The sequence below is a fragment of the Melospiza melodia genome, chromosome 7 (assembly GCF_035770615.1).
Source record: "Melospiza melodia melodia isolate bMelMel2 chromosome 7, bMelMel2.pri, whole genome shotgun sequence".
In the NCBI taxonomy this organism is placed as follows: Eukaryota; Metazoa; Chordata; class Aves; order Passeriformes; family Passerellidae; genus Melospiza; species Melospiza melodia.
Window position 1 is genome coordinate 28,262,493 of NC_086200.1, and position 27,317 is coordinate 28,289,809.

At 46.6% G+C, this 27,317-nt stretch overlaps 1 protein-coding gene across 7 annotated transcripts in view; it reads right to left on the reverse strand.

Annotated features, from left to right (window-relative positions):
- ARHGEF18 (Rho/Rac guanine nucleotide exchange factor 18) overlaps positions 1-27,317 on the reverse strand; it is a 52,047-nt gene that overhangs the window by 19,870 nt on the left and 4,860 nt on the right. For 3 of the 7 annotated variants that reach the window (XM_063160888.1, XM_063160886.1, XM_063160884.1), the window contains exons 2-15: positions 25,318-25,454; positions 24,521-25,020; positions 22,763-22,973; positions 22,000-22,114; positions 21,312-21,369; positions 21,067-21,111; positions 20,705-20,785; positions 20,243-20,348; positions 19,550-19,724; positions 5,735-5,802; positions 4,174-4,237; positions 1,188-1,332; positions 369-481; positions 69-209 (exon numbers count right to left, since the gene is read on the reverse strand). In XM_063160888.1, coding sequence (XP_063016958.1) covers positions 69-209; positions 369-481; positions 1,188-1,332; positions 4,174-4,237; positions 5,735-5,802; positions 19,550-19,724; positions 20,243-20,348; positions 20,705-20,785; positions 21,067-21,111; positions 21,312-21,369; positions 22,000-22,114; positions 22,763-22,973; positions 24,521-25,020; positions 25,318-25,332 — 1,837 coding nt within the window. In that variant the 5' untranslated portion in view covers positions 25,333-25,454. Of the gene's footprint in view, positions 1-68; positions 210-368; positions 482-1,187; positions 1,333-4,173; positions 4,238-5,734; positions 5,803-12,557; positions 12,624-19,549; positions 19,725-20,241; positions 20,349-20,704; positions 20,786-21,066; positions 21,112-21,311; positions 21,370-21,999; positions 22,115-22,762; positions 22,974-24,520; positions 25,021-25,317; positions 25,455-27,317 lie in introns of those variants that run through there. The other 4 variants (XM_063160885.1, XM_063160887.1, XM_063160890.1 and 1 more) reach the window with 4 other exon arrangements.

The following is a 27,317-nucleotide window of genomic DNA, read 5'->3' on the forward strand; positions in this document are numbered from 1 at the left end:
TTCTGCTTTGTATCACAACAGTGGCACTATGAAGTAGAAAAAGTTTTAAGAATAACAAATACTCTTACCATAAATGACATCTTGCCTTTTTATAACATCTTTCCTTTGCCTTTTTGCATAAGGCTGTTCCACTGCAAGACTCCAAGACTCTGCCTCAAACTCATGAGCATCTGTTTCTATTTCACTCCGGAGGGACACAGAATATGCATCTAGACCAAAAGCACATTCAATTTCAATTATTATTCAACTGTTTCTCACCATATCTCTGTTTACCATCAGTAACAACAAGGGGAAAAACACCTCAATGCTGCTTTCAAACCCATGGGAGAAGTTGCATAACAATCCTGAAAAGCACAGAAATTCCATACCTTCCAGAAAAATGGAGTCTGTTGTTGAAGGTGCAAGCGAGATAACGTCATCTGAAGTCTGCTTAAATTTTACAAAGCCTGAATCCCCTTCATCCATGTCTCCTGAAATTAGCCTAAATGGCCAAAAAAATTAGACCAGAACAATTAAAATAAAATTTAAAAAGTCCAACTTCTTCGACAAGCATCTTCCCTAAACTACAGGGCAATTATCTTACAATAAATAAATAAAAGATATCACTGCACTCTTTAAACAGTGAAATTAATTTAGAAACTCCAACGCTGAAATACTGCAGTTTAATTAGAGCAGCATGAGCAAAGCTTGTAACTTCTGGTATGACAGTTTACAAGGACATCACCTGGTGACAAGCCACAGCCAGTTCAGAGTACAAAGGGCACTTTCACTGGGAAGGGAGTATAACTAGGGCACATCAAAAGTAAATAGCTACTTAAAACAGCAGATAGCCTTGAGTTTGCCTATTATTTTAATGAAGGTATTCAGCAATTTAAAACACTGCTGCCTCCTACACCAGCCAGCACCAGCCCAGCCTAGAATAGCTGAACTCGGAGGAGATCACTGAATTTCACAGCAGTTCTCAAGACAAATACATCCAGGACAGAAACACTCAAATACTGCAGTATTTTACACAGGACAGAGGGATTCAAGATAAAAAGAGAAAGGAAAAAAAAAACTTTCAGAATTAAAACTCAATAAAACTCTTTGAGCTTGAAAACACAACGTGAATTCTCATTTTTCTTTTTACACTGGGAAGGTGGGGGACATCTGAAGCCAGAGGATTAGAAGAGAAGCATTTCACTCACCCAAATTTGTTAACAGCTCCAGCAGTGTTCAGTGAAGGCTGGGAATGTCCCCTTTGGGCGATAGTCATCCCGAGGTTGCGGGACAGTGCTGGGGTGCCATCTGCTCCCAGGAGGAGACTTCGGGGCTGCTCCTTCAGAGAAGTGGCTAAAGAGGCAAAAATGGAATTGGTGCTCAGAAAATGAGGCGTGCACTGCAGCTCGCCTGCTCGCAGCCCTCGCTCGGAATGCGGCCGGAGAACCGACAGGATCTTGGATGTCAGGAGCTCGTTGTCCAAAAAAACATTCTCATTCCATTTTCTTGAAAAGGAACCACAAAAAGACAGCTCGGGGTGAGCTGGAATGGCATTGCTTCTGCCGCTGCTTTTTGAATTTGTATTCCCCATGCTCGCCACTGGCTGCCCTCAGACCTGGCACAGTAAAGTGGCCCCAGAGATGCTCTGTTTTTATACTACCTGTGATCCTTCTAGAAATGTAAAGCTGCCACTTAACTTACTGTATTGGCTAAATCAGCAGGTCTGAAGTGCAGGAAATTGGTCCCTACTGTGCCCATTTAGTGTGGAAATTGCAAAGTATCTTCTCCTTTAGTAAAACACCAGAACCTACACACAATTATTCACACCCCACCGTATAAGGGCACAGAACATTTCATGGCAAACAAGAAAAATCAGAGATCACAGAAAAAAAAACCCACAAGTTCTTTGCAATGCTTAATGCTCACAGCAATTTATATCTGCATGCACACACACTGCACATAATAGATACCTGAGCTAAATTTAATTTTAATACTGCAGCTTTTTAATGCTTTTTAAATCTAGACAGACTGTGAACTGGAAAGATATTTGAAACTTTAATCACTATTACACAATATGTGGGAGCCTGTAATAGACTTATAAAAAATGGATACAATTATTTAGTACTAATGTCTGTAATAAATGATAAGGAACGGGAGACAAAATACATCCTTTTAAAAAAGGAGCTTCAGGGGAGTCAGAGATGAAGACTCAGCCAGACAATATTTACAATTGATCCCTGCCAAGGTCTGTGGCTGCCCTTTTTTAGAGAGCTTTTAAGGACATGGGAGTGGGATCTCACAGATCCCTGGGCTCTGTCACTGCAGGGACAGACCCAGCTCCTCTCCCAGCCCCAGGATGCTGCTCCAGGGCCAGGGGCTGCTGCTGGAGCAGTTCAAGGGGTCTCCAGTTCCCAGATAAAGCTTATGCCTCACTTTTCTAGTAAAAACACTCATGTCTACCCAGCCCTACAAGTTCCCCTTTTCAGCCTGCCCTCCTTAGTGTACCTTCACCAAGAATTCTCTCCTCCACTTCTGCCTTCTCAGCGAAGCACAGTTAAACCAAGGTATTTGTGGTTCTTGCCATGAAACAGGTTTTTCCACATTTTTTCATATCCCTGCTCTATACCTGCTTCTCTCTCATTTAATCTTCATTGACAGAGGAATTGTTTTGGGGCTGCAGGGGAGGTCTCATCAATGACATTTCATAGAAATTATATCACCACATCCTTTCCTGCTGGAAATATTTTTCCCAGAACCAGTTTGGGTTTGAAACCTCCTGGCTACAGTATGTTATCAGTCTAACAAACTGGGTAAACTGAGTCCTTTCCATCTCCAAAAGGAGACTAATTAAATATCTGAAAGATTTGCCCAGTCAGATTTCTTAAACAAAGACTTAATAACCAATGTCCTTGTGTTTCCATTTGGGGAAATATTGAAATTATTGGCCAACAAGTTCTCTTTCTGTGCTCCTCAAGTCAGGAACATAAAGTTCTGTTACACAAGGACAGGCCAGTCCTAAAAATCTAAAGGGACAGGGATGGGGACACACAGCACAGTTTATACCTCTCTAAAAATGAATTTTTCTTTTACATTGAGACAACATCTTTGGGTTTTTTTTGCTGGCCACTGCAGTCTGCAGGGTTATGCTGTGGCTAACAACATACAATGCCCAGGCTATTAGCTGTTCCTTTAATTTCCAGCTCCTGCTTTTGTCCAAGGAAAATGAGTACAGGCTGCCTAGCAGAGGCTGCCTGGCCCACAAGCCATTTTCTGAGTTCAATTAGCACTGTCTGCACACTGCTGTGCCCACATCGATCGCTGCTCCCCTCACACACACCAGCCCTACAGACAACTTCTCCCATTTCCATCAGCCCTTGCTTCTTATTTTAGTCCCTGCACTTTCTCCTAAATGCACAGACCCATTCTGGGTAATGCAAGCAGCCACTTATCTCCATAACAATTATCCCCTGTGCTGCCTCTTGGGGAGAGTCATTTAATGAAGAGGACACCTTGCAATGCAAATGGTACCTGAAAACACCCAGAGTGGTGCTCAGACATCCAAGTCAGCTGTGTCTGACACTCACCTCCTCTCTTAATGTATCAGCTTGTAAAATTAAAATGCCATTTAATACACCTGTGACTGGGATGGTCTTTTCCAGGAGCAAAAAGATATTTCAAAGCCTTTGCTGCACAGATGCTTTTTCTTCTTGTGTTTTTTTTTTTCCTCCCAGATCCTTTTTCCTCATTTTGTTTCAACAAAGATTTATGTTTAGACCATTAGCGCTGGCTTGTCTTAGAGATTTCTAGCAACCACTAGCTGCAGGCAAGTTTTAAATAGACAATTATGAAAATCTGATGTAAAACAAAGTTCACAGTTCTAGTCTTTTCAGAGGCCAGAGAATAGACAATCAATGAAAAACGAGCTTATTGATCCCTTTTCACCATGATATTTTGAGGTTACACAGCAAGAAGGTATAAAGAAAAATAAAAAGATAAAAAGATAAAAACACACAGGAGATTGCTAGGAGCCTCTAAGCCATTCCCAATAGAAAAAAAAATGAAACCATCTTATTAAAAGAGACCTTCTCTATACTTCAATAACACACCGTGTATAGCCTTTAAAACATATTAAAGAAAAAAAAATGCAATTGAACAGATAAGCCTTGAGCACAGAAATCATTCTTTAGTACAAACCTGGGGAAATGCACTGGGGCGAACTTTGTGGAGATCCAGAAGGTCTGTGCTGCAAATCTTTCTGCTACAGGAAAAAATACAATATTCTTACACATCCACACCAAACTTTCAGTGCAAAATGAATCAGATTTTTCCCATCCCATAGCATTAACTGTAAGTGAAGATGTTCACTGAGAATATAAAAGATGTAACACAGTAACAGCTTTGATTTTTTTCATGTGTCAGATGAATGACATAGAGACATTAACACTTTGTATTAAATTCCACAAAGTATAAATCAGGATGAAATAGAACTAAAACTGAAACTACAACTGAATTAAAGGTATGATAATTAATTTATGAGATGAAAGCAACCCCTTCATGCTGACAGCCTTCACTTTGCTGTAGTTTAGTTTCCAGCAATATTGACTAAACTAATCCAGCCACTTTCAACCAAAATTCAGATTGTCCATTTCAAACTGCATCTTTGGTAATCTTTGCTAAACTTTGTCCTTCTTGCAACACTAGGATATTAAAAACCATTGAGATACAAGTTATCAAAGATGCAAAGAAATTAAATTAATAATTCACGCTGTAACAAATGGCTTTTGGGGAGCTTCCCTTTGGGGTTCCCATTTCTGACTGAATTCTTCACCCCATTTTGTGCCACCACTCCCTCTCTGCTCTCTTCAGGAGTGGTTTGTCAGGGCTGATTCAAGAATGAAGTTTTGGGTGGTGGTGAAGAGTGGAAATTAAAGCATCAGAGCAAGTGAAGTTTTCAGTTTAAAAGGAAAATTCACAATGCCCTGAGATGTTTAAAATGATATCTCAAAACCCCCACAAGAACATTTCTGCCCTCAGAAGAGTTGCATTCTATATCACCAACGGCTGAACACACTTCCTCTAACCTCTAATTGCTCAGGTCTGAGCTGCTCTGCTCTCTCTTTTCCCCCCTCACAACTCCCTAATCTGCTATCAGCCTCTGAAATCATCAGCACTTGCAGGTTAAAACAAACTAAAACTCCCTCAAGTATTATTAGTTATAAGGAGGAAATGATTTCCAAAACCAATACCAGAACAAAAAACCCAACAGATAGACATCTGTGTGAAACAACCTTGACCTTACATGCAATCACAGGCACCATGGTGACAGAGATAAAAAAATAAACAGCATAGCAAGACCAAGTTCATCACAGTTCCCAAATGAAATCACTTATTCTGCATTTTCCAGCTTAGAAATAAAATGCAACTGTTACAACCAGATTCCCCTCCACCCCTCATGCTCTCCCATCAGTTTGGAGAGGGCATAACATTCAAAAGTACCATATAATTTAATTATATTCCTCAAAAAGTTTGAGCACTCTTAGTGCTCAAAAGTTTAATTCACAGTATAGCAGTAAAATGTTTCACTTTAATTTCCCTCCACACTCTACCATTAATTACTATAATAACAAGTTAGTAACTACTCAATGCCTCAAAGATGTCGGGCAAGATCCTGTACTGAAGTAAATTAAAACACTGACATAATTGAACTTATCATGTCAAGCCTTGTTATTATAAAAGAACAAATGTTAAAGCCCACCTTGGGTCTGATGCTGCTGCATTCAGTCAGCAAATTCTTGCAGTTCTTGTGGACATTCACTGCACAATCTGCAATGCACACACACAAAATAAAGTCTTAATTATTCTTCTTTCCTGTCTAGGGAAAGGAATAATGACACACAAAGGATCTTAATTTTGGAAGAGGTGCAGAGTAAGCTCAGGTGTTGTGGCAAGCATCCTTGCTGTGCATGCTCTGCTCTGGATTTTATACCAAACCCTTGAGTTTTTTCACGGAGACTGCAGCACTGAGTGCAATTCACACATGCAAGAGCCCAGAGCCACTCTGGAATGCAGCAGCAGTTTTCTGCCCCACCTCCACCCAGTGGAGCACAGCTTTCCTCATTTTGCAGAGGACATTTCCATGTCTCTCCATCCAGAACTGATTCCAATCAAGGGGGCAGCAATTCTTTGGTTCCACAGGAAGAGCTGCCTCTCTGCATGGACTGTTGCAGCAACTACAGCAAATCAAAGATCAAAACATCCTCCAGAATCATCAGAGCATTACCAGCACCACAAGAAGCATTACCATTCCCTTCCAGCTGCACAAAGGAATTGCTCCCAGATACAGGCACCAAAGCAGCCCTCTCACCCAAAAGCCATAAAACTATTACTAAAGTATAATAAAATCCAATCTCCTTTTTTTTAACCTCTTGATAGCTACTTATTGAGAAAACAGGAAGGGAAACTGATAGTGCCAAATATTTTCTGCAGCATTTCTGCCCATCTATAAAACAAGCCTTCATCAAAAGCAAAGCAGGACACCAACAGCTCAGTAAAGGACACCAGGATTTGCCTTTTCCAGACACCAAACTCAGTAAAGAACACCAGGATTTGCCTTTTCCAGACACCAAACTCAGTAAAGAACACCAGGATTTGCCTTTTCCAGACACCAAACTCAGTAAAGGACACCAGGATTTGCCTTTTCCAGACACCAAACTCAGTAAAGGGCACCAGGATTTGCCTTTTCCAGACACCAAACTCAGTAAAGAACACCAGGATTTGCCTTTTCCAGACACCAAACTCAGTAAAGAACACCAGGATTTGCCTTTTCCAGACACCAAACTCAGTAAAGGGCACCAGGATTTGCCTTTTCCAGACACCATCAGGAAATTGATAGTGCCAAATATTTTCTGCAGCATTTCTGCCCATCTATAAAACAAGCCTTCATCAAAAGCAAAGCAGGACACCAACAACTCAGTAAAGGACACCAGGATTTGCCTCTTCCAGATTTGCCTTTTCCAGACACATGGTGTTCTCTCTTTAAAAGAGAAAACTGGAAAGATGAACACCATATCTGCTAGAGAAAAGCCAGTTTATGTTTAAAGCACAGAGGAAAAACAATTTAAGGTTCCTTCAGAACCACCCCTGACTGGCACCAGGACTGGGAATCTGCTTTAAGGCTCCTGGCTAACCTAGAGATGCTCACTTGTGTTTTCCATAATTTCAGCAGAAGTCAGAGAACAAGACCAAAATACCTCCTTGGTTTTAAACACAAATAAATTAATAAAGATATAAAAACAAAACCAAGTGCACAGACCTGCAAGATGCTCACATGTTATACAAGTTCCCCAAGTGTGGGAAATGAAGTGCAGAGTTCTGCCACACACACACACACACAAAAAAAAAAATCCTCCACAAGAACTCCCACCTCCCACAACTTCTCTTATTTGGGATATTCCTATGCCACAAACCAAAAGGCACCACATCTAATTTCAAATGTATGTGCCTCTGCAAATGCAGGAGAAAAAAATGTATCAAAATTATCACTTATTAAAACTGTGTAGAGAATAAGAAATATTTTCATTATTTCAGCAATGATAAGGCCTCCACAGACCACGAGGGAATGCAGAGCTTGTAAAAGGACATGCCTCAACAACAAACAAGGGGTTGACAATGGAAATCCCTTTTCTCCTGAGACAAAGAAACGAACTGTGGGACAAAAATCACCACACAAAAGGAAACAGAGAAAATTCTCCATGACGTCGGGCTGGGTTGGATTCAAGAGCTGCTCACAGATGGGTTCCCCTCAGGGCAGAACAGGAGCCCCATGGATGCCCCAGGTTCCTACAGCCACTGCCTTTCCACACAGCCCTGAAATCCACATAACTCATCTCGAATTTGTAATATAATATAATATATATATAATATAATATTTGTAATATAATCATCTTGCTGCCATGATCTAGTTGAATTGTTAGAACATGGGTTGGACTTGATGATCTTACAGGTCTCTTCCAGCCTTGAATTTCTGTGATTCTGTGATCTAGAAACATAAATTTCAACTAAATATTCACATTCCCCGACATTTACCCATTTTCAGTGATTACATTTAGTAATTGTTTCCCTATCAATGATTAGTACCAATTCCACTTGAAAAGCTCAGGTTCCTTGTTAAGGTAACTGTAACAGGGATCTCACTTAAAAACATATTTCAATTTTTAAATCATGCCCTTGCTCTGGATAACACAAGATAACAGCTTGTGGCACTCTCAGTAGGCATTTTTCACTTAATCAGCTGACATATCTAACAGTGCTGTGTATGACTTCCCTGCACTGCTGAAAGGTTCTTTACACAACAGTGCAGAACATGCTAGAAAACAGCAAAATGCTACAGAAAAGCTGCAGGAAACTGCAGCTGAATCCAAGGGCCTGGTTCTCCCTGAGACTATTTGAAATGCATTTATTTAATGATTTCAGAGTGGTATTATTTTTGCCCACATAAGAGAAATCTGAAACCTGCCAGAAGACTGTTTTATAAGCATACTTCATTTTCTAAAACATGCTCCAGCTTCCTCTATTCAACATTTCTGCAGTGCTGAAGGGAGGCCACTCTAATTCAGGATGAGGAGCTTCTGAATACCAGTGGCTGTGGTTTCCTTTTAAAGCATGTAAGATTTCTGCATTTATTATTATTACTTTGCATTTATTATTATTAGTTTGCATGCATGATTATTACTTTGCATTCTTATTAGGCCTCCTTGAAAATGGTATCAGAGAACTGCAGGGGTGAAAAAACAGCAAAGAGAAGAATGAGGGACAGCAAAAAAGGGGCAGGAACCTGCACACATGGAGGTAAGAGCAAAAATACATGAAGGGTTGTTTACAGGTGCAGAGAAATAACAGATCTCTAACAGGTGTATAGAAATAGCAGATTTCTATCTTTTCCAGTCATCCAGAGTAAAGCAGCATCAGTAAACTCAAACTGACAAAAAAAATTATTTTTGCATTTACCATCGGTAGCATTTGGTCTCATTCGGATCAAGAATTTGGGAAGGTCCAAAAAAAAAAAAGAAAAGCAAAATAAAAAAGAACAGTTCTGTCAGCAAGCTCTTTCCAAAGCGGAGAGGCACAGAAAATATTCCTGAGAATATCTTCTCTTTCCCTGAGAAAGGCAGAGATAAAAACTCAGAGGACTGCAGCCAGGCTCTTCCTTGTCTTCCCCTCCCTCAATCACTCACAGAACAGCAAGAAGATGAATTTGGCAGGCAAGAACAGACCCTCCAAAGGAAGGATTTCATCTTGAGACAGACTGTGCAGGAGGGCTGCAGCTCTGGCCAGTGCTGCCAACACCAAAGTGCCAACACACTGAGAGGGTCCAAGGATTTGGGTCACCTTGACTGGATGGGGACAGGAGCACCACTGCCACACCTGAACCCCACAGCGTGGAAACTCAGCAAACCCACCAGGTTTGTTCCTGGGCTTTAATCAGCAGGTTTGGAATCAAGGCTGAGAATTTTGGGAGCATCCCATTATCCCAGATCTGCAGACTACAGGACTGTCACTCACCTGAAGCATTTTGCAGGGGTGTAGTAGATAGGGAAAAGGCGCTCAGAAAATCTCGTGATGTCACAAAAAACAATAAAATTCCTCTCCCCCTAACTCCTAATAATAAAAGATCACCCAAAAATGTAATCCCCCCTAACATTAATAACTTTCTACTCCTTACTAACCAATTACAATAAAGTAAGACCCCCTGACGTAAAAAAAAAAACTTTCCCAGTATAAAACCCAACGAAACAAAACAATAAAAATCTTAAACCATCCATCATACTAGTGTCTGCATATATTCTTAACCCAAGTAACCCTAAACAATAAGTTACCATACCGTCTCCTCAAAACCAAGTCACCTCACCTTACATCAAAAAACAACGCAGGGGTCTGTGCCAAAGATGACCTAATGAGTGACTAAAGCAAGGACCAACCAGAAAATAAATATTTAAGAATAAAAGGCTCATAAACATCAGAAAATATCCTGTTCATGGTTGAGGGTAATGAATTTATAATCCAGTATAATAAAAAACATTTCCCTTATTAATGAGATGTTTTCCCCATGGCTCACAGAGAGTAATTTACAGCCTAGGAGCATTTTATTGGCCATTACAGCACCCAAAAGCATCACCCCATTCACAGTAGGAGAGGGCAACAAACCTGGCTGGAAAGGGGCAAGCAAAACCATATTTTCCCCCAGCTGGAATATCTTCCAGGGGATCAGACACTGCCAATGTCCTATAAATGTCTTCCAGAAATGGCTTCCAGGGCAAATCTATGACTCACCAGACATTATGAGCACTATGACCCTGACCTTTGGTCTGGAACGGTACTGCCCAATAAAATAACTCTTAAAAGACCATTTGCAAACAACAACTCACAGACAAAAATGCTGTGATTAATCTAAAATTCATCTATTGACTTTCTTTATCTCAAAGATTTTTTTTGTTTATTTTTTAAATGACAGATTAAAAACAAACCACTTTAAAGCAGCTAAGTTCAAGCAGGGACAGACTTTAAGAGTGTTTCTAATGAACAAGGAGTTCAAGGATATTCACTACCTTTGAAATCTAATCAGCTGAAAAGAGCCAAGGACAAAACAGCTTCTTTATGAAATTTTAGTAATTTTATTAATTACTTCCTTATGAATTAGTAATTTTAATATTTTTTCCCTCTTTTAAACTGTCCAATGCTTCAGGGATCAAAAAGAATCTCTTCCCTCCTTCCTCACCCCTTACACCACACAGGGAACTCCTCCCTCTTGAACTGACAAAGGAAACAACCCTGATATGAATGATTAACACTGAACATAATCAACTCTGCATTTATAAACAGAGATGCACAACACGACGGCCAAGAAACATCTCAAACCACCACAGCATTCCAGAAAATGCAGAGTGACTGGTATCAAACTTCTCAGGAAAGAGGAGGAGTTTCAGTGGAACACGAGGAAGTTTCTGTGTTGGGTAAATTCAGGTCAGGTACCCTGAGGAACTCGGAGCAGATTTAATTTTTGTCCTAGTGGCTCCAGTGGTCGGTGTTTACTTGTTTTCTCACTTGTCTAATTACGCAGAGGCAGAAACCAAAAACTGGAAGGGTACAGGGAGATGAGATAGTTCACATTCTGAAACAGAGACAGTCCACACCAGAGAGCAACAGCACTAAATTATCAAGTTTCAGCCTCCCTGTTAGAGCATTCCTCTTTGTCTCCAAAACAACCTATAATTACTTGCTCACTGTATCTGGTTTTATTGTCAAAATATCAGTCGGATGAAGCAGAGAGAGGGGTTCTCTGATTCCCAGCAGTGCAAATTCTGGTGGCCACAGGGTTTTCTTTAGGCACAGAAACATATAAACAACCGATACTTCTGTTTTTTAAACATTGCCAAGTAAAATCTGCATGTTTTCCTAAAAGAAAGAAAAGTCTCAATTCAATTGTCTCACGCTGAACCCTTCCCCCAGTCTACGCTACAGAACTGAAGCAGCAACTATGACAATCATAAAAGGTATTTAAAATATTTCATAGGTAAACAGTAGGTGGAACTACAACACACAATGTCCGATGGCTCCTGTCTCAGAGCCATGTTTCACGGCTTTCTTTTATTTTACCGTGCCAAAGAGAAACGATTACCTTTATAAAATTAAACAAAAAGGGCCAAATAAACAAGCCTGCCATAAAACTCTCTTAAGAGAGGAGTGAAAAGCAACTAAGAAACAGCCTTTTTTTTTCTCTTGGTAATACACCAAATCTTCAAATAACATTCAGAAATTATGCTTATTTATTAGAGCAGCAAACCCAAACACAGCAGCAGAAACACTCAGAAAGCTGTTTGATCGAATCACTGCCTGTTCCCCTGCTCCTCCTCCAAAATCCATCACCACTCCTGGCTCCTGCTGGCGTTTCCTTTCAGCACACAAAAGCTACGCTGATACCATCTCCCGCTCCTCTCCCCAAGGAGCCGGAGATGCGGAATATTTAAAATGGGTCAGTCTTCGCAATTTCAAGTTTTCACCACTTTTCCCCTAACGCATTTAAGTTCTCCTCACGCAAATCCCAGACTTTTCTCGCCGCTGCAGCACAGACAATGTGTGCAATAACCGAGAGGACGACGTGCGGGATATAATGATCACAAGGATGCTCAGACTCAAGCTATGGCACAAAGAGAGCCTGAGTTTCACACAGGCTCCAGCTGCTCGCCTCCCTACCGCACACAACAACATTTTTCACTCCTTCCGTAGCCCTCGAAAGAGCTTTCTACTACAAACACTGCATCTTTCAAGCTGCGTCCCGTCCCGCAGCTGAAGCCTTGAGCTGCACAGGTCGGGACTGGGGCAAAGCGAAGATCAAGTCGCTGCCCCAGCCAAACGCCGGGACCCCTTGGAGCCGTCTGAGCCCCCCCTGCCCGCACAGGGACCGGGGCCGGGCGGTCCCCGCGCCGCGGGCCCGGAGAGGGGGTGCCGGTGCTCGGGGGCTCGCTGGGGCCGGGGGAGCGGAGCCAGGAGCCGGCGGGCGCGCTGACAGCCCGGTCTCTTACCGGACTCCCCGGGGAGCCGCCGGTTCCCTCTCGGTCCCGGGAGCCGCCGCCACAGCAACAGGAAACGCCCCCGTGTCCCGGAAGGAAAAATGGGAATGAGGGTGCGCCTGCGCGCCGCGGCACGGCCGGGCAGGGTGACGGCCCCTCAGGGACGGCGTAGGGACAGCCTGGGGTCGTGCCTTCCCCTCAGGGAGAGCACAGAGACACCATTAGCCCGTGCTTTCCCCTCTGGGAGAGCACCCACAGCCCGCACGTTCCTCTTAGGGAGAGTACACGGACACCCTTAACCCGTGTTTTCCTCTCAAGGAGGGCACAAGTACACCATTAACCTGTGTTTTCCTCTCAGGGAGGGCACACGGACATCCTCAGTTCGTGTTTTCCTCTCAGGGAGGGCACACGGACACCCTCAAGTCCTGTTTTTCTCTCAGGGTGAGCACATGGACACTGTCAGTTTGTGTTTTCCTCTCGGGGAGAGCACAGGGAAACCCTCAATTTGTGTTTTCCTTTCAGGGAGGGCACACAGACACCCTTAACCCGTGTTTTCCTCTCAGGGTACATTGACACTCTTAACCCTGAACTTTTCCCTCAAGGAAGGCACTGGCCATTCATATTCCACTCTTACCCCTCAGCGAGGGCATGAGCATCCTTAGCCCACAAGCTTCTCTCAAGGAGGGCACACGGACATCTGTGTTTTCCCCTCAGGAATGCCATGAGCACCTGCAGCCCATGCCTGCACCCCACGGAGAGCACACGGCCACCCTTAGCCTATTCCTTCCCTCAGGAAGAGCACACGGCCACCCTTAGCCTGCTCCTTCCCTCAGGAGGAGCACACACAGCCCTGACCCACGCTTTCCCCTCAGGGAGGGCACATGGCCACCCTCAGCCTGTGTTTTCCTTCGGGAAGGGTATGACTACCCGCACCCTCCACCTTCCATGAGGGAGGGCATTCCTCAGGGTGGAGCGGGTCCCTCCATGCCATCCTTTGACACCCTCATTTCCCTCATGGAGGAGACAGCCATTCCAGCTGCTCCTGCCCCTCAGGGAGGGCAGAGCCTCTCACAGCTCTTGCTTTCCCCTCAGGGAGGGCACATGTCTCCCTTGACCTGCCCTTTTCCCTCATGGAGGGCACACAGTCCTTCCAGCTGCGTGCTTTCCATCAGGGGAAGCAGAGGCACCCACAAGCCTCACTTTCCTTCAGGGAGGGCACATGGCCACCCATAGCCTGCTCCTTTCTCCTGCAGGGAGGGCACAGGGCCCCTAACACATGTCTCCCTCACAGAGGGCATGAGCATCTTCAGCCTGTGCTTCATCCTCAGGGAGGGCACAGGGCCCCCAGCCGGCGTGTCCCCCTCAGGGACACCATGAGCATCCTCAGCCTGCACTTTCCCATCATGACTGCCCAGAAACCATGAGTTCTCCGAGGGAAGACACATGCCCCCCCCCCAACCTGTGTTTTCCCCTCAGAGAGGGCACATAGCCACCACTATTAGCCCACACTTTCCCCTCAGGGAGGGCACACAATTCCTCCCAGGCTAAAGAGGCCTCTAATGGACGGTATGTGGCACCCCAGTGACACCTTCAGCCCGGCACTTCATATGTTTTTGCACATCACCTGCGACTTGAAATACATAATTTGTTATTAAAAGCCCAGTGGGATTTGCCATCCCAACGTGCTGGAGTGTTTATGAACACCCTGTCAAGGCAAGGCTGCAGTGCCCGGAGGGTTGGCAGGTGCTGGCTTCCCTATCTGCCTCTCAACAGCCAGTGCCTGCCCAGGCCTTTGTCAGTGACCCCTGCACAGACAAATGACAAGAGGAAAGGGAATTATCTTCCCTAGCAGGAGATCCATGCACTGACTCATAGAACCAAACTGCTTGCTAGAAAAAACACCTTTTCCCTGACACCAATAAGGTTTGATGTACTAGCATGGGGTTGCTGGAGTACTCAGCGCAGGCAGGAAAACTGGGAAGAGCTCACCACCCAACCTCCCCTCCCAATTTCACTCTGAGGATTTACAGTACTGATCGAAAGTTTGTCATATTTTAAATCACACATATCCCACTTGCCTGTTGAGCTTGAAAACACAATATACACGATTACAAAACAAACTTCCCTCCCAAAATCCACCCTGCAGCTTTCTCCATACTGCTTTGAAAGAACCTGCCACTTTTTGGGCTGGAGATGTGATGAAATCCTGCCATGGGGCCAATGTGATCTCTGGTTCCCACCTTGGCACCTGTTTAATCGATTTTATTTTTATCTTCATCTCATAGTTTCAAGCTTTTCCAAAATGTTCCCTTTTGTGCTGCTTCTCTACAGGACTGAGTACACTGCAGTCCCAGTTGTTTATTGGGGCCTGTCACCACTACAGAGAAATGATCATTACACAAAGCAGTTTGGGAGTAAACAGCTGGCTGTCACTTGGTGACTGATTAATCCTTGGGCACTTCAAACTTCATGCTTTGCTGTAATATAAAAGTAAAGCATTGCAGATTGCCCAACTGCAGCTGTCATGGAGAGAATGTGCTGTGCTTGTGCAGCCTCAGGGCATCGCCACAAAATCAGTGCAAAATCTGGCACAGCAGCCAGCTCCAAGACTCTGTAGCTTAGAGCTAAGGTTTGGATTGCAAAGAAGAGAAGGGTACCAGCTGTCTAATCCTGTGTAATTCTGTAATAGCAAAAGATTTCTTGCTGAATGTGTCTCAGATTGATTACTGTCCTTTTGTCAGCCTGAGCGTACAAGATCTTGAGGTTTTATCAGGGAATGGAAGGAGCAGCATTTGGAGATGTTCCAGATCAAGGTACTACTGCCCAGAAAGAAAAAGAAAGTGAAAAGCAGCGAAGGAGAAGCACTGAGAAGAGGATGTACTTTGGTTTCCTTTTCTAAGCCCTCTGGAGCCGGCTGAGCCAGCTCTGTGTCAGGACACTCAGCTCAGTCAGTGTTTCCTCTGCAGACAGCGCTTCAGCCGCTTTCACATTTGCTTCAGATCCTGCTCCATTGGCTCAGAGCCACCTTAACCCACAGTGGCTCTGGTTTTGCCTCTGTTTATTTGGACTCCTGTCAGTAATAGTTTATTCCAAGTGGGACTCCCAGTCCATTTATCACTGTCATCATGTTACAGCAGCCAAACCTCCTTTTCCCCCCCAAAATAGAAGATTTTTGGCAGCTGTGCCGCTCTACGGAAATGCAGAGTTCCAGGTTGTCTGCTGCTTTTCAGATTTCTCAGGACTTTGTGTGGGCTGTGAACAGAAATTTCAGGATAGGAAATCAAGTGATTCTTCCTTACCATAAGCCAAAACTATCCTTCACCTATTAGTACCACCTTATTGGTACTGCATTGGGAATCCAAAAGCAAAACCCTGCAGGCACAAGTGCCGAGTGAAAGGTGAATTTCACTCAAAATTTCAGGTCTAAACCAAAAGCTATTCTGGCCTCTCCTTGGCCATGGGTGGAGGATGTTTGCCTGACAAACTGCAGAAATCTTGTCCTCTCCTTTTCTCGTTGTGAGAAAGGAAATGGTTTTCCAAACCTCTTTCACAATGCGCCTTAAATAAATCCTGGACACCAGTTGTTATTACAGCAACCAGTTAGAGATCAGCCAGTGCCCTGAAGCAGCCAGCAAGGGTCAGCCTAGGACAGGTGGACAGTCTAGCACAGCCTGTATTGTTCAGGAAGATTCATTAAACTGAGCACCTTCTCTTAAAGAAGAGGAGTTTGTCTGAAGCCTGCCAAAGTTTGCTCACAGCTATGTTTCCTTGCAAGAGGATGGTCAATCTGCTACCCCTGTGAGGGCCTGGGCTCTGTCTTTCCCATGAGTAATAGAGATTGATTCTCAGCTAGAGATGTAGAAGTCCCACCTCCCCCCCAGTGCTCAAGCTCAAGGGAAGCAATCCTCCTTCCATCTGTATTCCACAGCATATCCCTGGCTCTCCTCCATGGCACAGCCTGCTTGTAGAGCTCTCCTCCTGTCAGGGCTTCCCTGGGACTCGTCTAACTCTTGTTGCATAAACTCTGGAAGCGTGTTTATAACAGAGGATTAATTTAGGCACAGAACCTTCTCCACCCGTGATAGCAAAGGCTGAAGAGGAGCTTTCTCATTTCCAGGTGAACAATAAACCTCGGGACTCACAGCTCATAGTTTACGTAACAGCAGAGTTTGGGTGGCCACTGCTGTTGAGATCCCTGTGACTGCAATCATTCTTCTTTGTTTTTCATCCCTACCAGGCTTCTAACTACACATCTGTGAGCTGCAGAGACTCTCCTGAATCGCTACTCTCAGCACACAGCACAGCCTTTTCTCCCCTGCGGGGAGACTCTGTGAGAGACTCTCCTGAATCGCTGCTCTCAACACAGCACAGCCTTCTTCTCCCCTGGGAGACTGTGAGAGACTCTCCTGAATCGCTGCTCTCAACACACAGCACAGCCTTCTTCTCCCCTGGGAGACTGAGAGACTCTCCTGAATCGCTGCTCTCAGCACACAGCACAGCCTTCTTCTCCCCTGGGAGACTGTGAGAGACTCTCCTGAATCGCTGCTCTCAACACACAGCACAGCCATCTTCTCCCCTGGGAGACTCTGCGTGTGTGGGGTGAGGACAGATGGGAGGAATCAGTGGGAGAGAGAAATGAGTTACCATGTACCAGGCTATCCGAGCTGCCCACTTCCTTCACCGCTCACACATGTTTCTAACAGAACAATGGTTTTTTGTTCTGACTTAAATGCAGAATTCCTCCTACTGTTGGTATCTCTAATAGGAAGAGCTCTCACTCCGCCAGCTCATCACAGCCAGGGAAGTCACCAGACCTTTTGTGTCTAATGGACAGTGAAAAGATCTCAGGCTTGCAATCATTCTCCCATCCTTCCTCCCCCTCCAGCTTATCCCTTGCTGTAAGCACCATCTTTTCCTGTGTTTTCCACGAGCCCGTTTTGCCTCGGACCACGTGGTGGTGCTGCAGTTAAAAATACCACGGAGACAACAACAGCAACAGCAGCACCTGACCAGCGATGGGCCGAGGGCTGGCCGGGGGCCAAGGCGCGGGGATGGTCAAATGTGAGCCCACGAGGAGAAAACAAGAGGCGCTGCCAATGCTCTCACACCGTGGCAGCAGCCACGGCTCAGGCTGAGCCTGACAGAGCTGCTCACACTTCTGAAAAGTAGGCTGCTGCTCCAGCTTCCCGGTGGCCACGGAGCTTGCTGTCCCAGAGCTCTGTCAGGGACTAGTCAGAACCCACACACTGCTCCGAGCTGCAGTAACGGGAGCTGCTGATATCAACTACCAGCTCAGCAGCAGCTCGCAAAGGTTTCAGCTCAGCATCATCCAAATATAGGCGCTCTCAGGCCATCAGCTGTCACACCACAAGTCCCAGCCCATCTCTCACCACTGACAGGCCATTAATTTTAACAGACATCTCAGAACTTTGCCCGATTGTTCAGCCTCGGTTCAAGCCACTGCAAAGGGAACATTACAAAACAAGCTGTGCTGCTCTGCAGCCTGGGCAGCCAAGAGCCAAAGGAAATGTCACAGAGTCCCAAACACAAACCAGTGCCTCTGCCACCTCAGAGCTTTTCTCCTGAACGTTCACAAGACATAACACAGATTCCTTATGGAAGGGCTGGAAAACAAGGTGAAAGTTGCCATAACTCATGTACAGTCCCTGTGTATTTATGATGGACAAGCCATGCTGAGCCACACTCTCATTTCAACAGCTAGCTCCGACTCCAGGTCACAGATCTCCATAGGGTTGTCCAGAGGAGAATCACTCACACTAAATGCCCTCAGAGTTCCTAAGGCCATACAGAGCATGGCTCCATGCTCATGGGTATCAAGGGCTGTCTGTATATTCCCAGGTTAAGGAACCATTCCCTATGGTTCCCAAGGCCATACAGAGCATGGCTCCATGCTCATGGGTATCAAGGACTGTCTGTATATTCCCCGGTTAAGGTATTTTTGTAAAGCAGCATGCAGGACTGCAAACAGAGCCTCTGGCTGGGAGATTCCTCGCACGGGAATGACAAGGCACAACTCTGCCTCCTCCCATTACATTTCTGTTCTCTCTAAATATCCACAAAATTCTTATTCAGCTCCCTGCTTCCTACTTTTTGCTGTAATGCCTGAAAAATATTCACTTATAGCCAGCTCTGTGCCCCTTTTCAGTTTCCCTCCAGCTGTCCTGAAGGGAAAATATATTTCTCACCACACATGTCTGAGGGCAATCAGTCCCTTTATGGCCCAGAAAGGTTTTACTGACCTTAAGAGCCTCTGAGAGAGCAAGCATTGCTTGAGGGTACAGGGTGGAGAAAGAGAGCAATCCTTTCATTTCCAGAAAATTTTCTCTGCCCACAGACAATCCCTTGGGAATTAAATCATTCTTCAGTGCCCTGAGTACCTGCCCCAAAGAGGAAGGACAGGGTTTGTCAGCCAAAGCCATGCCTCAGTGGATGCAGTGGGAGCACAGAGGCCCATGCATGCTGGCACTACTTAGAGCTGAAAAGCACCAGTCTCACCCATGCATGTCCTGGGAGGCAACATTTGACTTTTTGTTAGTTAATAAAATTTTGGATGCTCTAGAAATTCCTGTGCACATGCAAAGGGCAGATGCTGAGCTGAGACATCACTGAGGCTGTGAAAAACAGCCTGAAATACCCAGCGGCACTCAGGCAGTTGGGTTATTTGTTCAGGCAAAGCAGAACTTCATGATAAAAAAAATTAGTAAAAGAAAATTTGACCTGGAGCCCTCTTTGGGGGAAAGGGGCAGGAAATGGTCAAGTGGCCGAAGAAAATGAGGAAAAAGTATTTCCAGGCAAGATTCAGAGATCATTTAGACTATTTGGAGAAACAACCAAGCCAGGCCAAGCAGAGTGGTGGGGTAGAGTGGAGGCAGGCAGAGAAGTGAGGCAATCCAGGGGTGATTTAGGCAGGAGCACGGCCTGGGCTGGAGGGCAGGCAGGGGGTGCAGGCTGGGGCAGAGCCAGGCAGTGACAGCCATACTCACTCAGGCACTGCAGACCACTTTTATTCCCAAGAGGTTTGGCACACAGTGAGCAGCTGGTGCAACTGGAGAAAACTCCTGGCACAAGCTGGTGCCCATTGATATCTTTACACCTCTCTTTTGTCTCCTTTGTCTCTTTCTCCTTCTCTCTGTCCTTGAGCTGCTCTTTGTTCTTACCCTGGAAGGAGAGAAGGACACAGCTCAGTCACAGGCCTTGCAGTGCCCACACATTCCTTTCCCCACTGTACAAACAAGCAGAGACCTGGTGGGCAGCAGGTACAGTGGGAATGCAGTGCTTTTCCCAAATGCCTTCCCAAGGCTCAGGCCAGCCCCTCTAGTCTAAGTCCATTTGTGATGAAGGGCAGGGCACACTTGGCTGTCCCTCTGCGGGCTCCTCCTGCCACAAAGAGTGATCCAGGCAGTCACCCAGCCAAGGCACTCTTCTTGCTGTGCACAACAGTGCCAGGGCAGCATAGGAGCATCCAGAACATGCCCAGGAGCAAGGAGGGCTGGAATTCAGGCATCACTCAGTCCCATGCACTACTACTGCTTTAGGGGTCACAGTGCATCTGCTGGCCAACATAGAGGCCTCAGCCATCCCAAAGCAATCCAGCTAACTGTTCCATATGGTCAGATCCCCTTTTCTCCTTGAAGAATTTAACAATTCCTTCCACAAATTCAACATCTCTCTCTCACCTTATCCTTCTGCCAGGATCCAGTGACACGGCTCCTCAGGGAACTCAGACGTCGCATCACCTTTGTGCCTTTCTCTGCTTTATCGCTCTTCCCACTGTCCTCATTTCTGAAAGGAGACCAAAATACCGTGAAAAAGGGGAAATTCACTGACCAATCCCAGCTTAGGGAGATCACTGATGAAGTTCATTGAAGCATTACTTTAGGACCACAAATGTGAGCTTTCCATCTCCTGGAGGATCTGGTTTGGCATCAGCCATATCACTTATTAATGAGACACTTGCAAATAAGGAGCTGAACTTCCAAGCTATGTGTGCAGTTTTGTTCAGCACCACACTCCTGGCTGAACCCTTGCAGATACCAGTGTCCTGCACACAGGATTAGCAGGGCAGTAGAGCTTGGATGGACAGGACTCGAAATCAGTTCTCAGAACACAAAGTTTGTGCCACCCGCTGTGTCACTTACTCATTAGACAGGAACTCAAACCAAGTGAGGTTCTGCTGGGAGGAATCGCTGCCTTCTTGCACACAAGCCCTCTGCTTCGCCCTGGGCAGGGAAAAGGCATCAGACACAGCAAAGAACACAAGAGCAGAACTTTTGCGTCAGCTGAAACTTTTATTTTCTGCATGGGGCAGGAACATTTTTAGAGATGCTGAGGAGGTACATAAAATGCCCCTTTTCCAGGCAATTCTACCCTGGTTTCACTGGAATAAATCAGTGATTCTGGTATGCTGGGTATTTGCCCCTCAAGGGACCAAATCCTTTTCCAGGTGTGTCTTAGTCACACCTGTGACCTCCCCACACATCTCTGTCCCAAACTCACTTACCCATGGTAATGTTTCAGCTCCTGAAGTACCTTCTGGACAATTAGCCTAAAAGAAAAGCAAGGGATTAGAAAATATCCTTGTACAGACATTCTGCACCCCACAAAGCCTCAGGTGCTGGTTTATGACCAACTGCTCAGCTGTGGCCCAGCACAGAGTGGGATCTCCTTTGCTGTTGCATCCCCAGTAGCTCAGATACACTCAAAAATCTCCCTCATCTCAAACCAGCCAGGACTGACAATACCTACACGTGGTCTGGGGACACGTGGTCCTTCTCCAGCATCTCCAGAGCAGGGGGTTCAACACCTGGAACACAAAATGTTATCAGCAGGGATCCTGGTTTGCCTTGCAGAGCACCACTTTGCAATCTCTGCAACTGGATCCTGTTAATTGTGCTGGGCTCCCACTCTGCCTTGATTGGTGAGGAGGAAATGCCAGGAGCAGTTAGGGAAGGAGATTCTGCTCTACATTTCTGTGAGGGAAGTGAAGGCCAGATCACTTTTCTGTGTTACTCCTCCCCTTCCCAGTGTGTATTTTTGCTGCTGAGGGTCCTGCTTGCAGTAGGGGAGGAGCTGGTACCACCCCAGAGCCCTTCCCCATGACAGCCAGCCTCCCCTCCACTTCCCAGGCTCTGAAATCACCACATTTTTCTCTGGGACAGTCCTCACAGGTGGGACTTGATTAGGGAGTGACCAATGCACTGGGCACAGGGAGGTTATGTGGCAATGTGTCACTGGGGATGGGCATGTCTGAGCTGAGACTGTGCTGTTAGCCAGGGCCAGACCCAGATCCAGCTTGGCTTTGTATTTCAGGAGCTCCTGGGACCATGTGGAAGGGAAAGCAGAGGCTGTCCACTCTTCCAGAGGCTACAGCTCCAGATTTTTATCTTCTTAATCACATTTTGAACCCATTTAATGGCACAAAGTCTATACCAACCTTCCACAGCTGGAAGAGAAGTGTTGAAACTGTGAGGTATCTGGGGGGAGGCAATGGTCTCACAGGCTGATGGGACAGACTTGGACCTCAGTCTCTTCCCGTTGCTGACACATTTCTGGAGAAGTAAAAATCACAGAAATCTTTTGTGCTTTCTGCACCAAGGGAGCCTCCATCACAGCTGACTCCTCAGCCTTTCCCTCTTGTTTTGTCAGAGTTATGATGCAGGAGACCATTAGGCCCAGCTGTTTCTTGGCTTCAGGAAGGCTGGAGCAAGTGACACTCATGCCTGAAACCTTCTTAGGCACTTCTCACTTTTACTGGACATGCAGCACCATGATCCAATTGTCCTTTTAATATTAATTGAATCTAAAGGTCTTCCCCAGAGCAAAGCAGTGTGTAAGGGATGTGTGTGTGGGCGGGGGGGGGGGGTGTGACACTGCCATCTTCAACTACCTGATTAAGAGAAGATAGGGCCAGACTCTTCTCAGAGCTGCAGTGACAGAACAAGAGGCAGCAGGCACAAAGGAAGGGAAATTCCAGCTAAATAAATGGGAAAAGAGGGCTGTACAGGCAGCTCCCAGGCCTTTATCCCACAAGATGGGGCAGTTTATCTGAAAAAGCCCATCCTTGCTGAGATTCCTGCAGACCTCCTGGTTCCACTCTGCCATTGAAGGAATCCAGCCTGCAGCTGACACCTGTGTGTGCTGCTTCTGTGCACCCTCAGCTTGCCCTGCTGTCCCCGTGCCCAGCCCTCCACACTCACCACCTCCTGCAGGCTGGGGGTGGCCACGAGGTCTGGGCGCAGCGGCTCTATCTCCACTTTGATCACTGTGCCACCCCGGCTGCTGCTCCAGGCTCCCCGCTCCCCTCTGGGCAGCTGGAGGGACGCTTGAGGCTGCAGGCAGGACTGGCTCCTCTTCTCCACATCGTCCTGCTCTGGGTCACTGCCCAGCTCTGTCACATCCAGGCTGAACCTAATCAGGGGGCAGGAAGAAGCCTCAGAGCAGACCTGGCACACTGTGCCCAGCATGGCACAGCCCTGCAATGCCCCTGGCTGGGTGGTCCTAACAACCTCTTGCAATTGGGACAAGGAGGGTCCCCACAGCAGGCAAAGGGAAAGGAAATGGCAGGAAATGTCAGCCTGGACCCCAAGTCCTGAGCCTGTTAAAAACAGCTTCTCTGGCTGCCACCAGTGAGTCCCCAGCTCCATGGTCACCCGGGATGTTTAGTGCTGGATGGCTCACACTGATCTCTTAGCAACCCCTGAGACTGTGCAGCCACCCTGGCAGCAGCCTGTCCTGCCTGCCCCAGAGCTGCTGCCCTGTCAGCTGCCATCCAGGAAAGTCCCTCTGGGCATTTAGAAGTGGCAGATGATGTTTATCACATCACCACTGTGGCATCATGCCATAAATCCTGCTCCCACCAGGGCCCAGATTTGTGGAAGGAAAGAAATTATTTTCTAGGAAATGAGGGGTGGGCCAGTGCCTCAGCGTCCTGCACACCAGGTGCTGTTGCAGTGACAACACAGAAGCAAAATGATGGATAAAGCTCAGTGGAAAATCTTAGTCTCTGCATGGGCTCTGTCTGCAGATCACTGTCACTTCATTCTGCTGCCACAGGCAGGCTTCAGGAAATGTTTGCTTAGGGAACAGTGGGGTGTATTCCCCTTCCCTGGCCTCCTGCTCACACGTGCTCCATCACCCAGCAAGGAGACAGAACGTGTCCCCGACACCGACAGCCACTCCGTGCCACCGTTACTCAGTGCCTGCTGCAGCATAAACTGTGAATGATCCATGGCACATGGCACAACAATGGGTCTGAGAACCAAAGTCTGAGCTTGATAAAGGACTGCCAAGATTTCAGGCTGAGATAATTTTAGGGTACCGTATAAGGAGGAGAGATAAAAATAGTCCTTGCTGGCTTGCACCTAAATCCCAGTCAGCTGGGAGATCAATACATTTGTCAGCAGGGAAAGCATTCCTGGAGGAACCTGGAGCTCAAGGCATTCATGTGGCAGGAGCAGAGGATGGCAGGAATGCCAGGCCTGCCTCTGCTCCCAGCCAAGACTCAGCACAACCTACAAACACAACCTCCTCTGCAGCCACGTGGAGGGCAGAGGCCTGGCAAAGGCCCCACCAAGCCAACTCACAGACAAGAAGAAAAAGGATTTGACAGAGCTCTCTTAATCCCTCTTTGATGGGAAAAATTCCCTTTGAGCCAGAGGATGGAGGTCATCGGGGCAACTGATGCTGTTCAAGATTCCCTCCAGACAGAAAAGAGGGAGGGAATCTTGAACAGATTCTCAGCCCCAACACCATGGAAAAGACCAGGAAAAGAGCGTCTTCCTACTTCCAAGAAGACATTAAAGCCCAACATGAGCAGCAGGTGTCCAGCTGTTCTGGCAGATGCTGACAGGCAAGGGAGACCACCCAGCAGCATCTGGAGCTGTGGGCAGTGTGTGCTCAGCCTCCCACCCCCACTGCACTGTGTACATCAAATACCACTCACAGTCCCGCCGTACCTGCGTCTGCAGTCCACAGGTGACACCGGGCTCTCCCAGCTGTGCCTGCGGGACGTGGACATCGATCTCACCAGCGTGGGGAAGGAATCCTGGGCCTCCTGCAGGTCCAGCTCGTTGTCTGCCTCTGCAGGATGCTCAGAAGTGCTGGTACCACCCTCTGGCATGGCTGCACAGGAGCACAGGTGGCCTTTGTTCAGAAAACGACAGTCGGCCTCGCCATAACGTACCGAGCAGGAAACGGGATTGGAAAAAGCAACATCCACAGACAGTTTGCTCACAGCCCTTGGTCTCTCTTCCAATGAGGGAAGGGCAGACACAGTCTGGGATCCTTGTTCTGGCTGTGCTGCTGTGTCTGGTGCTGTTTTGGCAGACGGCAGGCTCAGGAGTCCCAGATCTTTGTAATACTCTGTGCCTTGGAGAGCAGAGTCTGAGAGGAGATCCTCCGTGCTGCTGTGCAAGTCTGCTGCTGGCACATCCAGCTCTGTGGAAGATGAGTCCTCCTGCAAAGGCAGCACAAATTCTCTGAGAGCCCCACACCAACCCTGCAAAGGGGATACCCCCTGTGCAGAAATTGGGGTGCAGAGCAGAGCCAGACTTGCAAGTGACTTTCTAATAGTCACCCTCCCCTGCTGTCCCTCACAGCAACATAACCTTGTATTCCTTGACAATCTGGATCAGTACCACTTTCCCCCTCTCCTACTTTACCACAAACCCCTCTGGATGTGATGCTGCCACCCAGTTTGCTGCCCCTGGCCTCTGCCTTGCACGGTGGTAGCAGCAGCAAAGAGGACACTTGCCTTCTCTTCAGCCATGCTGGTGCAGAAGGAATCATCCTCAGCAATCAGGGATGGGAGGAAGCTTTTGGGGGTGGGATACTCCAAGGCAGGGCTGTGGTGGTCAGTGAATTCCCGTAAGCATGGCTTGCAGTCAGACCCTGCAAGACAGAGAAGGTCTCAGCAGGTACCCAGACATCTGTTAGGGATGGAAAACCTGCTGCACACCTACAGGTGACATCAGGCAGCACTGAAATGCTCCACGTGCCCTCTGCTGCTTCACAGACAGGCAGTGCCAGGCAATCTCCAGACCACAGCAGCCTTGATCCTGTAGGAACCTGGTGCAGGGATTTCCTGCCAGCAGAAACCTCATCCTTCTACAGAAACTTTATCCCTGCAGCATGTGCAAGGGGACAAACCAGGCCTGCACTGTCCCAGCCAGACCCTCATAGGGTGTCCTATGCTGCAGAGGCTTTTTCCACAGTAAAAGAATTAAGCACATTTTGATGTCTGTTATTGACATTATGGACCTTTGAATCAGAAATCTAGGAATAAAAATACTGATGGTGGTTTTATTTTTATCCGTAAGGAATAAAAGACTCCTGGGTGGGTGGGTAATAAAGGATACTAGGAGGCAAATTGGTGGCTCCAGACAACCCTGAATATGCAGAGCAATACCAGAAGCACATCATTCTCCTGGTTCTGGATCACTCCTCTGGATTTTCCCCAGGCAAGGAGTGTGAGCCTGAGTGTCCATATTCCATCTGATAACTCACTGAGAAACAAACCAAGGCCTGGATGTGTTTGTGGTACAATAAATGGTGCAGCTGACTGAAGCACATTCCTGTGGAGCGAGACACTCTGTAAACCTTAGCCACAACCCCTGAACCATTGCATTACTCATGGAACCTTTTTATCCCTTGGAGACACACACAGCTGAGGCAAAAGGCTGAGGCAAAGGGAAAAAAGCCAGGCTGTTGGCTGAAGCACTGTGGTGGATCTCTGAAGATGCAGAGAACAGCAAGAGACTGCAAGCAGCTGTATCTATCCAATGGGAAAAACCAGCAGGAAACTGCTAGAAACCCATCACACTCCAGGAAAATCCAGCATAAAAACATTAATGTAAGGAAGACATTGTTAAAAAACACACTCTTGGAAAGCCTGCATCCTGCTGTGGATTATAAAGCTACACAATTCAGCCAGGAATTGCATGGTGCCAACTAAAAAAAGGCAGCAAACGTGAGGGAGAGTTTGGAAGTTTGTTCCTTGGATCCTGCTGCACACTGCAGATGCCAGATTTTCTGTTTTAAGGAGCATTTTGTGTGTTCAAATGTGTGTGATGGTTTCAAGTGAAGGACTATAAATAATATAGAAAGAAAACACTTCTGAAGGCACTATTTTAATTAAGGGGTTTCTAGCTACAAGACCAGGGAAAATTTGAAACAGGCTTTCTAGCAAGGCTGTAAAATTTACTTCACATGACATTTTTTAATGAATAGACCAATTCTTGCCCAGGATATCCCTGAGCTGCATCTGCAACTGGCAGAGATTTAGTGAGCTATTAAACATCACCTTTTGCTTTCTTCAGTGCACCTGGATTCAGCTTGCAATCTAAAATCAGGATTTTGAAGTTAATACACCCTTGAACCAGAACAGACTTTGGCATGAGCTTGTAGGAAACAGCAGCCAAAACTCTCACCAGTGAGAGCTCAGGCAGTGCTTGGGGTCTGCCCAGGCAGTGAAAACCACTGAAGCCCCCAAACAGGCTGGGATGATGTCTAAGGTAGAATGGACCCATGGGGAGCAACCAGGAGGTGGGGAACATCCCAGGGAGGCCAGGACAGAGGGTGCTTCCCCTCCTACAAATCCAAGGAAGGAAGAAAAAGGAGATTCCCTGCTCTCGCCATCCCTTCAGCAGTGAGCTACCCCCAGGGAGAGAGCAGCAAAGCCCTGGGAGGCAGCAGGAGCTGACAAGGGCTGTGGCCTGACACAGGCCAGAGCCCTGGACTGAAGGTTTAACTAAA